Here is a 12,160-nt window from a genome sequence, read left to right on the forward strand (position 1 = left end):
TGATTTTGGAATACATCAATTATATAAGGAAAATAACATGCTTCCAACTTTGCAGCAACAGTTTAGGGAAGATCCTGCACAGATCCCTGACCTGTCCCCCTCAAAAGCTCTGGGATGAATCAGTACATCAACTGAGGCTTTTTTGACCGACTGAATGGGCAGAAATTCCCACAGACATACTACAAAGTCCTGTGAAGAGTCATCTCAAAACAGTAACTGAAAAGATCAGACAGACGTCGCTCTGTTTTAATAGCGTTTATTTATTTACATGTGATGTCGAAAAGCTCACGGTTAGGTCATTTATACATTTTATTACACCTGTCGTTTTGACTCAAAGACATGAATTTCAAAATTAGAAGGGGCGTCTTGATACTTTATTCATATAGTGTATGTACATGTTGATTGGTGGCATTTCTTCTTCCAGAGACATGAACCCATCCTGGATCATTAGTACATGTTTGTTATTATTATGGCACCTGAGTGATTTATTATTTTACTGGAGTTTTAGGGTCGGGCAGGTGCGCCTCGCCCGCCGTCTTCCACCTGTCGGGTTTATAGCCTCTAACACGGCGCTGCTCCCTTTTACAGTTTATTTGAGAACCGAACACTATCACACATCACACCCCTGTATAAGCGCTTCTTCCCCAATGCCACCGCCTCGGCCGCCAATTCCGCTGGCCGAGGATGTTTGCTCAGCAGTCGCGGTGTTTGTGTAAACGATGATCCACGATTAATTACCTTGTTACGCTCCATATTGATCTGTACATCTTTCATAAAAGCTGTAACGGGAAGTGTGCCCAACGGAATTGCACTGTGGGATCCACTGGCATGGAAAATAACCCTTTAAAATAGTAAAGTGGGCTTTGAGACCATCCCAGTGTCATTTGTATTATAATGCAGCATTTTGACATCATCCATCACTGGGGAACAATTGCCTTCCTTAAGTGTCAAAACACAACACAGATCCTCCTTTCTTTTGTGGGCATGAAGGAAACTTTTCCTATTGGCCCTCAACACCCGATAGGAGCTCCGAGGGAAAGGGGGGCGGAGGCAGGACCGGTACTTAAGGAGCCACGGGGCACCAGGATGACAGCACGAACAACAACACAGACCTCCATCCTCGAAGCCTCCTTCCAATGAAACTTATCTGTACTCGGAGCAGAACTCCGAACAAGGACGAGGCGAGAGCTCTGCACCGAGAGCTTCTTTTATTTCCACTCAAGAGCCAAGCTGCTGGAATTATTTAAGACGCCTGGAAGAGCAGCAAAGCATCAAGGACTTCTGCTTTCAGGTGTTCAGAAAGCATATTCTTCCCGCTGTGAACATTTATGTGCAGCGTTCGGCAGAATTGCTAGGATTTTAAAAAAGCAACTTTTGAAGGCATGATCTAGAGCTTCTGCTGCAAGATCGTCGAGCTTTTCTGCAAATCATTCTGACTTTTTAATGCACTTATATTAAAAAAAAAAGTGTCTGGATGAGAATTAAGAACTTGCTTGTTAAATCTTATTTTTTAATAGGATAAGATTTAAAAATTCTTAAGGAAGGCGCGACAGGATCAAGCGTTTCTCCTGTAGGATTGAAGCTCTGAATAATTCATTTTATCTTCATATTTGACTCAGGACAGCATCAAGGACTCAAACACAAAGATCAGTTTGGATTTTCTTCATTTAGTGAGCTATTTTTCTGTCCTGTTTTTACATTTTTACACTTATTTTTAATTGCTTTTCAAGTTTTATTATTTTAAAGCATGAAAAGATCAAAGGTTTCTGATCCAAGACTTTGATCTGCAAAATCATCAGCTGCAGCACCACTGCTGGAGTTTTTTTTTACCATTTTAATTTTTTTTACCACTTGCTGGAAATTCAAGACCCCTGAAAGAGAAAACATCAAAGATTTGTGCTGTTTGATCAGGAGACTACGGCAGCTCGTTGATTTTTATTGTCCTGTCGATTCCATTTCCTCCAGTATGATGACTGCAAACGCCGAACTTCTGAACTGGTCAGAAATCTGCAAGTCGAAGCTCCCGCTGGATTTCAGTCTTCCTGACCACGCAAAACTGACCCGCAGTGACCCCCGGGGCTGGATGACGGTGCACACACATGCACACGTTCCTGCCCCGACCCAGGAAGAGTGTGCCACCAGGAGCGACAGTCCCTCCCACGCCGTGAGCCCGGGTACCTGGGAGCACCCTCTAAATCCGGCACAGAGGCACCGGCGCGTGGCAGCGAACGCTCGTGAGAGGCGGCGCATGCACGGCCTGAACCGGGCCTTCGACCGCCTGCGCAGCGTCATCCCATCACTGGAGAACGACAAGAAGCTGTCCAAGTACGACACGCTGCAGATGGCGCAGATCTACATCGCCGAGCTGTCCGAACTGCTGCAGGGCGTGGCGCGGGGGGATGGTTCCTGCACGCGGCGCTGTTTCGAGCCTGAACGGGCGGTAGTGAGAAGCGGGGGGAACTGCACGGGGTACGAGGTGGACACTTCGCCCCAGGTGACGCCTGTGCACTTCGAGGAGACCCGCTTAACCGAAGGACACGTGCTCATCCTGTCCGCCCCCTCCGCTCACTTCAATACAGAGAAAATGGAGCTGGTGGTGTCCAGCGCCAGCGACGGAGAGTCGCCACACGCCAGCGATGCTGAGGAGAGCCAATCAGGAGGCCGATGAGATCTGAGTATTTAACTGCAGCCACACGGATGGAATGTGTAACAAAAGATGAACTCATTTTAAGTTTTTCAGCATTTAAAAAGTCTAGTTTTAAGTTATCCAGCTATTAAAAAGTCTGATTTTAGGTTATCCAGCTATTTAAAAGTCTGATTTTAAGTTATCCAGCTATTAAAAAGTCTGATTTTAGGTTATGCAGCTATCAAAATGTCTGGTTTTGGGTTCTACAGCTTTTTAAAAGTCTGGTTTTAAGTTATCCAGCTATCAAAAGGTCTGATTTTAAGTTATCCAGCTATTTAAAAGTCTGATTTTAATCTATCCAGCTCTCTGAATCAACTCTTAAGCTATATAGTTACCCTAAAATACTGTTTTGAGCTGATTTTGAGCTTCTAACTTCTTTGGCAAGCTAGATCTTTTAGCCAGTTAGTTAGTAGTTTAAGTTAGACAACTATTTTAGTTAGTCAGTTATCAAACTAATATTAATCCTGTGATAGTTTAACATCAGAATCTTTCTTCCATCATCGCTGTTGTTTTCTGGAATGAATGATCACATCAGGTGGGTTTAAATGGAATAAACGTATTTATTAAACGATTATCAGTTTATTTATTTTTCTAATGATCTGAAGCCTTTACAATTAAGTCTTAAACAATAAAACAAACTGTTTTTAGGTCCTTCTTTATAGTGTGCATCATATACTGATATTGTAAAGGTCAATCGTATAACAACGGCTCACAAATGATAAAGAAATGTTGTTTCAGCCATAAAAGAAGGTTGTAATGGTGAAATATTCTCTCACTGTCTGTGTTTTACTAGACGCTTACGGGACCAAACAGTAGATGTTTAGTATCCTGATGGGAAATTAAATGTAGATTTAAATAAAACTAAACTCTCACTGTTGGATTTTCTCTCTCTGTAGCTGCACTTTACTGATTAAACGTGATTTAGGACTTTTGAACCTACCGCTATTTATGTATCTGTATTTTTGAACTGAAATGGATAAATAAAGATTTAATTTAATAGTAAATGTGTGTGGTGTTTCTACATTGAGCCTGATGTGTGTTACACTGACATCACAAACGAGCAACATGAAGAAATACGGTGTAAAGACGGAAGGTCTGGTTAGGAAGTGGAAACTATTTGTGTTTGTTTCAGACGTCGTCTGCGTAGAATTTATTCAACCACTTTAATATAAACATTCATCTTCACAAACACAAATTTCTTCTCCTACAAACCTGTGTTGTCTTATGGAGTTTGGATGAAAATGTTGACACTTGGTTTGGAGCCTGAACCAGCAAAATTCCAGGCTGTATGTACAAATATTTGCAAACCTAACCAGCGCCTAACTGGTGCCTAGAGGTGACTAACGACTCTGCATGATTCAGAGAGAGGAAGTGCTAGTCTGCGTCTCTCCTTGGCCGACCGAACAAAAAAAATGTTAATTATCGTGCAAAACAAAGTGCTATATGTGCACCAATCCGTTCCAGTGAATCACTATTGTCAAAAGTATTGGGACGCCTGCAGACAACTGCAGGTGTAATAAAGTAATTATATAAAGCAAATGATATTCATCCAACTTTGTAGCATCTGATATCTGCTGAATGGGCACGAGGGTGGCACCGTGGGTAGCGCTGTCGCCTCACAACAAGAAGGGCCTGGGACTGATTCACAACCATGTGACCAGAACCCTTTCTGTGTGGAGTTTGCACGTTCTCCCTGTGTCCGCATGGGATTCCAATCACAAATGCAAAGACATGCATTCAGGCTAATTGGACCTACAAAAATTGCGTGTAGCTCCAAGTGTGTGTGTGTGTGTGTGTGTGTGTGTATGTGCCCTGTGATGTACCCTATAAATCAGACCTGCTGCAACTAGACAAGGACAAAACAGTGCTAAAACAGACAATAAATTAATGTATGGGCACAAATTCCAACAGTTCCACTCCAAAATATTTTAGAAAACCTTCCCCAGAAGAGTGGAGACTGTTATAGACGCACGTTGTTGCTGGTTGGGGGGGGGAAGGGGGGGTTCAGTATTAAAGCCCAGTTGTAGCCTAGTGCTTAAGGTACTGGACTAGTAATCAAAAGGCTGCTGGTTTACGCTGGTTTAAGGCCCACCACTGCCAGGTTGGCACTGTTGGGCCCTTGAGCCAGGCCCTTAACCCTTAGTTGCTTAGACAGTATACCGTCACAGTCCTGACTTTGGATATAAATCATCTGCTAAATGCAGGAAATGTAAAAGTAATGTAAAGCCCAGAGTTTTGTGATGAGGTCTTCACATACTGTCGGCCATACAGTGTACGGTACGGTACAGTAGGATTCAGTAATGGTACTGTGAGGATTTGATGTCCCCGCTTGACCATCTCACAGACCTCTTCTTTTTGCTGGTTTTCTTTTTGGCTGTGGTGTCAAAACCTATCAAGTTCATTTAGGAGCTCGTAGTCATTAAAGTCGTGATCAGACGTCTGTCTGGGTGGTTTGGGTGGCACAGGCGGGCAGACCCTGGTTCTTCCTTTAAAGAGAGTATCGGATAGAGTCTGTCTGAAGTTTTTTAAGGTTTCAGAGGGGGGCACACGAAGGGGTCGTTGACTGTCCTGCTGCTGGACGCCGGTCCTGATTTGTTTTCTGTTATGATGAGTAACTACGCTGTACAGCTGGGTGTTGGACTGGTCCTGTCTCGATTCGGGTTTCTGCGTCCAGTCGCAGACCTCGTAATCATGCTCCTCGTTATCGGGGTCGGCGGACGACGTCTGGGGCGCGGTCTCCGGCTTGGGCACGGGAGGAACCGGAACTGGAGGTTTGGTTCTCGGCTTGGGCAGAGGCTTGACACTGGAGTAGACGACTTCTTCAGCTTTGGGTTTGGAGCCGCTGGGACGGGGTTTGGGGCCGGGAAGCCGAGGGAGAGGTAGATTTCTCATTTTAACGTCCTTTTTTGGAAAGGACCTGCTGGCTGGCGGTGGCACTGGGGGCGGCTGCTTGGTCGTGTGAACTTCTGCGAATGAGGTGGCTTTGGACAGCAGGTCTTGTACGCTCTGATGCATGACGGCCTCCTCGATGGCCCGGTAGATCTGCTGACCCTGCGTGGTGAGGAAGATAAACTGGCCCTCGCCTGTGTGGCAGCGCCGGCCCGCCTCGATGCTCACGCCGTCCTGAAACAAAGCCGAAAACCAACAGGTGAGAAGAATTTACAATACATGGCCAAAAGTATTTGGACACCTGACAATGAGATTGTTGGACAAATGCCGTGTGATTTTATCAGCTAGAACAGCAGCCGCTCTTCTGAGAAGCTTCTCACAAGACTTTGGAGTTTGTCTGTGGGGATTTGTGCCTAGGTAATCAAAAGAGCAGTGGTGGGGCTTGAACCAGCAACCTTCTGATTATTAGTCCAGCACCTTAACCACTAGGCTACTGTTTGCCGTGGTATAGTGGTACAGTAGTATTGTAAGTTTAGTGACTATGGTTCCCTCTCTGACATTTGCCAATCATGTCTGTGCAGATGCCCGACCGGCCGGTAGCACCACTGAAATTCTAACCCTGGGTCCCAGGATCTTAACGGTAGTGGACAAGCTCGACTTCTCTCGTTATATCCGACCATAAAACCTGTGGAAAGTTACAAAACGCGTGTGTTTCATGATTCCCAGCCTCACTTCCCCCAGTCCTAATTTGTTTAGGAATTTGTTTTGGATTTTCCCGCTTTAATCTGGTAATTATCAAGGATGTGAGAAGGAAAATGACCAAACTGTTCCAGGCTTCAGCCCTCCAGCGCTGGTGTGAATCCACACCGTTTAATACTGTCCACAAACGGACCCTCGTTTAGCATCTAACATTATCAACAGTTACTCAGATGTACAAACCTTAACCGGTCCGAACTTGCGGAGAAATCGATACGGCCAGTGAAACATGACCTGTCCCGTCTTCATGTCCAGCAGGCACAGGGACTCCTTCTCCGGGGACAGCAGGTACGACCCGGACATGGAGCAGCGTACCGACGCCATCGAGCTCGCCACCCTGACCTGGAACTGAGCTGCAGGAACGAGAACGTCACAACGAGTGAGGACATGAAGATGAAATATTAGAATGTAAAAGCTAGAACGTTTCTGAAGGAATCCTGGACTTGCAGTAGGTGTCCAAATACTTTTGGCCATGTGATGTATTTATCGTAAGTAATGGCCGAGACTGAGATGATGAAAGCTGTATGGGGCTCCATCACTATTTCAGGGTGATGTTTACAACCGAAACTTTTACTCCTATGCTGGTGTGAGAGGTGAAAGAATACAGAGGTAACAGCGTGATCCCCCAAGCAAAGAGGAGGAAAATGCTTCATTTTAATCCAGAGTTGGCACACTGGTGGGTCACTTACACCTAGGGGCACTTTAGAGTAGCCAATCCACCCTCTGAATGTTTTCAGGAAGTGGGAGGAAACCAGTATATCCAGAGGAACCCCACACTCTTGTTGAACAGTTCCTCCTCTTATAAGTCTGGCCCAAGGTGCTGGCCCGCCACTGTTGAGATCTCTAGCTCTCGAGCTTTGAGTCCACATCCCAGGTGGTGCTATCGACCCAGCCGGGCCCAACTGGCCGTGTCTGTGATAAAGAAAGGAATTAAAATTCATTGCCGCTGTACAATTGTGGCCTCTGCTGGCTGATTGAGGCACGTGCACTTGCGATGGATGATGCACGTCTGTGATAGTCTCAGCTCTCTTTGGCCAGTGAGTGGGCAGTGCCAGCGGCAAGATTCCAATGGAGGGTAATACCTTCCTCAGACAACCACATACCCCTCCATGAACATTCTAGTTTAATAAGCCAAAAAATGGATCACAGAGAAAAATAATAATAATTAAATAAACTTAGGCGTGAACGCCACCTTGTGGAGGCTTTATGTTACATCTGTAAACCACAGTGGGACCAGATTAGGATGCATTCTTGTGTTGCCTGGATTGTGTAAAAAATCATAGACAAAATGTGGTCACTTTCGGCTCTTAAGCTACGTTGGGGCCAAGCACTCAAGTCCCTGTGCACCCTGTTAGGAAATCATGGTTGTCTAATCAGCATTTTAGATTCATAAAAATGCTAACCCCCCCCAAAAAAACTAAATAAACCCTGCTGTAGAGTCACACAGTAATAAAATGAGCACGGCTCCTCCTCACTTGGACACCAGGTGGAGTAGAGGTCGTTCTCCGCCATGGTCACAGTCTCCGCTCTCTGTTCCCTCCTCGTCTCACCACCTCCCTCGTTCCTCTGAAAGAGAAAAAAAAACAATAAAAATAACTGTTAGCTCGAGCACTTCCTCTTTTCTCAGGCCGTCCTGCTGGGTTCAAAACCATCTGAGAGCAGCGACCAGAAGAGATCTTGTGAAAGCCCCAGAATGAGATATGATCAGGTCTGTCACTTCTCCATTTAGTCGTAGCCATATCAAGATCTTCTCACAAACAGCTGTCCATCGGTGCAAAGTACATGGAGCAGTGGTCTTTGTACCAAAGACTGAGAAGAGAGGAAATGTGTCTGGATGGTCGAAAGTTTGTCTGGACCCAGATCAGGATTTTTTTACGTGACCCAGCCAGCACAAACGATGCATCTCTCTCTCTGTACAATCTGGTCACACTGTGGTTTACAAGATGCCTCTAAAGGAAGGGGCATTTGTGTACAAGTTTATTTAATTCTTATTATTTTATCTGTCTTATTATCTTTATCTTATTTAACCCTGATATAGAATAAAAGCTGACGAGTTTCCTTCTGTTCTAAATGTTCCTAATGCCTTAATAACTGATTGGCGTCCTGTCCGGGTGCATTTCCGCCCTGTGCCTGGTGTTTTTCAGAACAGTGTTGACCAGGTGGCGACAAATTCCTACAAGGAGGAACACGCTAGGCTGGCGTATTCTTCCACCACTCATGCAGGCTCCAGGCAACAAGTCTTTACTGCAGCTACAGAGAGGTGATACCCAGTTGTGTCTGTAGTGCCAACCAGGTCGTTGGCACCTAGAGTATTAGATCAGCAGTGGTAGGCATGGGAGGTGGAAGGAAACCAAATTGGACGTGAACATAAACATCACACGTACAGTAACCAGTGGAGTAACTAGAGGAGGGGTAGAACCCAGGTCTGAGTAGCTGTGCAACACCAACACTTATACACACACACACACACAGTGAGGTTCCGCATTGCACCCAGTGATTCCAGCTGGCACAGGACCCACCTCAACCCTGACTAGGAATTAGAGGTTATTAAATAAAAAATAATCCAAGTGTTTGTACCTGAAATGCCAGCCGGCAGAGGGCAGGTACCCACTCATCCCGTGCCGGTGCTGCCAGCGTGTAGATGCGCTTGGTGGTGTTGAGGTAGAAGGCGGTGCAGTCTGTTGGGCAGCTCTCACCCGGCGCTGGCGTCACGCTGAGACAGTCAGTCAGACGGAGAACCTGCTTATCCGCCTTTTTCAGACCGGCGGGTCTCGCAGACGGCGCCGTTCCGTCCCGCATGTCGTACATCTCGATGCGCCCGATCCCTGCGGGGCTGGGCTCGAAGAGCATCACCCAGGTCCTCCTCCAGATCCTCTACACCATCACATGAGAGGAACATTATTGTGTCTGGGATCATAAACACTGACCTTTTATCAAATTTATTTATATAGCGCTTTTTACAATGGACATCGTCTCAAAGCAACTTTACAGAATCCAGGACCAACAGACCAAAAACTCCTATTGATCAAGCCGAGGGCGACAGCGGCAGGAAAAACTCCCTTAAATTTACAGGAAGAACCTTGAGAGGAACCAGACTCCAGGTGGCCTGGAGGACTGTAGGCAGGAGTTTCACTTGGTTGGATGTATCACTGTTCCCAGTTTTCTTAATTCTGGGAATAAGGCTCTCGCTGTGGTTTGCTGTAGTCCTAGAGCTTTAGAAACGTCTTCGCGGCCCTTTCCAGACTGATAGTTTGTAATAACTCCACAGTAATAAAGCCTCGGTTACTCGGGTCGCTGTTAAATGCGTTTTCCGTAATATTTCTCCCAATTTAGTCATATCCTATTACCTGAGTGCATTTCTCCTCCTCTACTGCTGCAGACGTCTACTCCTGACAGAGGAGGGTCATAACTAACACACACCCCCTCTTCGACATGTGCTCATATGAGGGTTCATATGAAGATCTGTATCTTGAGAGAGAGCCAAGCACTGATCTCCATTATCCCCCGCCTCTGTGCAGTACCATCGATCAGCCAGCAGAGGTCGTAACTGCAGCAGTGATGAGGAATCATCTTCAGCAATCCTACCCCAGAACAAGCCAATCATGGTCCGTATAGGCGCCCGGTTTGACGGTTACTTGGGTTGTTTTTGTTTTGTATTAAATGCCCACACAGGGGGCAAATATTTACTCACTGCATTTAGACATTTCAGTGTTGTTTGAATTACTAAACTACTACTTTAATGCAAGAATATTTTTATGTTTTATTTTAAAACATTTCAAGTATTTTATGATCAAAAAGTTTAAAAACCCCCTGATTAAAGTGAATATAAGTTCACACACACATGCTCTGCAATGAACAAACATTCTGATGATATCTTTCTATTCTATTTATTTTCTAAAATATTAAAAATATTTAGCAAACAAGGAATAAAATACACGTCACATTTTTTCCAGTAACAGTTCAATCGAGTGCGCAGAGCTTCGTTCTGACTAGATTAGAACCTAATGACTAAACAACAAAAACTCGTAGAGGTCAAGAATTACCTTTCCAAATTTGACTCCCTGTAAAAACATCGAGCCCTCTTTAGCCACCACGTCCATGGTGCAGCTTCAGCTCGAGGCCGTCGGCCCTCTTCTCACCTCGCTGACGCTCGCACTGAGGCCGAGAGGAACTTCGGCCAAACTGGTTTCAAACACTTTCACGAGAATTTCCGTCTAACCTGCTACAGATTACACATCGCGTCAGACGGCCAGCATCGGCTCAACGGTACCGCATTAATCTTGCTCAATGTGTGTAAGAGGAAGTAAATGCCCAGCAATAAATCATCATACACCGTTTACAGTCCTGCACGCTAAATATAGATCAGCTACAAAAATCTATAGACCAGTTTAAAATTAGCTGAATGTTTTGGTTATTTTATACCAGACTGGAATAGATCAGCTCAGAACGAGTTCGTAAATGTCTTTTTTTAAGAAGGTAAAATATCAGCGCTATTATCGGTCAACCACCTCAACCCAGCTTAACCCCTGCTGCCTGTAAAATTACAAATACAGCTTCACGTCAGCATCACATCAATAAACAGCAAGCTGATGTAAAGTTTACAGGAAGGTTTACTCATCAGCAACTAATACTAATAATACTAATTATAATACTAGCAGCATGTTGAGTTTATTTAGCGCTGACTTTAAAATGCTTTTAAATCATCTCTACTTTTTTGTCTACGGCGATCTCTGCTGCTTGCACCACCCCTCCGCAGGCCGAAGAGAGCCGCAGACTAGCGCGCGCACCCTCCGGTGTGTAAAGTCGCCGACTGCTTCTTCAGACCAGCCGGTATCGGAGTCATGGCACATACAATAGCACATGGTAACTCAACATCCCCTAAACTCGAAATCTTTGAAAAACTAAGCGTGTGTGTCATTTTCTGATGATTTGTAACTGTTTTTAATTGTAGTTCAGTGTTTTTATATTATATTTGTGTTATTTTCAGTGTATAAGTGTCAAAAACAACCCCATTATTTTACATGAGACTAATATATCTGCAATCCAAGGGACCATGGACGCATTACCAGGTTTCCCAAACATCCTAATGGGTGACTTTTAAGGTAACATTGTAAATAGAGTCGCATTATGCTCGGTGTTCCTCCAATTCTCGTGCCAATGTCTGTCAAGTGCCAGACAAAACCATGCCAGTGGCTGAAACAGCCTAGCCCTTTGTCAGGTCCCAAGCCCGGATGAAATAGGGCGGTTGTGTTATGTCTGACCAGCTGGTGTACGTATCAGAAACAGTACATTAACCGTATTAAGCCTCTATTAAAAACATCACAATGTAACGATCAAATCTTATACACCGATGAGGCATAACATTATGACCACCTTCTTAATATTGTGTTGGTCCCGCTTTGTTGCCCCATACGCAACAAACTGTGATGCTCTGTGTATTCTGACACCTTTCTATAAGAACCAGCCTTCGCTCCCCACGTGCATCAGTGAGCCCTTGGCCGCCCATGACCCTGTCGCCGGTTTACCACTGTTCCTATTAGATACTGACCACAAGAGCTGCAGTTTTGGAGATGCTCTGACCCAGTCGTCTAGCCATCACAATCTGGCCCTCGTCAAACTCGCTCAGATCCTCACGCTCGCCCATTTCTCCTGCTTCTGACATCAACTTTGAGGATAAAATGTTCACTCGCTGCCTAATATATCCCCCCCACTAACAGGTGCCGTGATGAAGAGATAATCAGCACCTGTCAGTGCTCAGAATGTCATGCCTCGTCGGTGTATACTGTCAGAAAATCTTTGTTACCCAAACATCAGACTCCTCTACATTGC

The 12,160-nt window shown here is 45.1% G+C and overlaps 2 protein-coding genes across 2 annotated transcripts; one reads left to right on the top strand and one right to left on the bottom strand.

Annotated features, from left to right (window-relative positions):
• Positions 1-1,969: 1,969 nt before the first annotated feature.
• atoh1b (atonal bHLH transcription factor 1b) lies at positions 1,970-2,668 on the top strand. Its single transcript, XM_062985075.1, has one exon. It carries the CDS (start codon positions 1,970-1,972, stop codon positions 2,666-2,668), a length of 699 nt encoding a protein of 232 aa, XP_062841145.1.
• Positions 2,669-5,068: 2,400 nt separating this feature from the next.
• dok3 (docking protein 3) lies at positions 5,069-10,431 on the bottom strand. The gene is made up of 5 exons (XM_062985076.1): positions 10,375-10,431; positions 8,909-9,205; positions 7,807-7,897; positions 6,515-6,684; positions 5,069-5,809 (listed from the first exon to the last, which is right to left on the bottom strand). Exons 1-5 carry the CDS (start codon positions 10,429-10,431, stop codon positions 5,069-5,071), a joined length of 1,356 nt encoding a protein of 451 aa, XP_062841146.1.
• Between the last annotated feature and the right edge of the window lie 1,729 nt (positions 10,432-12,160).

The sequence above is a fragment of the Trichomycterus rosablanca genome, chromosome 22 (genome assembly GCF_030014385.1).
Source record: "Trichomycterus rosablanca isolate fTriRos1 chromosome 22, fTriRos1.hap1, whole genome shotgun sequence".
NCBI lineage: Eukaryota > Metazoa > Chordata > Actinopteri > Siluriformes > Trichomycteridae > Trichomycterus > Trichomycterus rosablanca.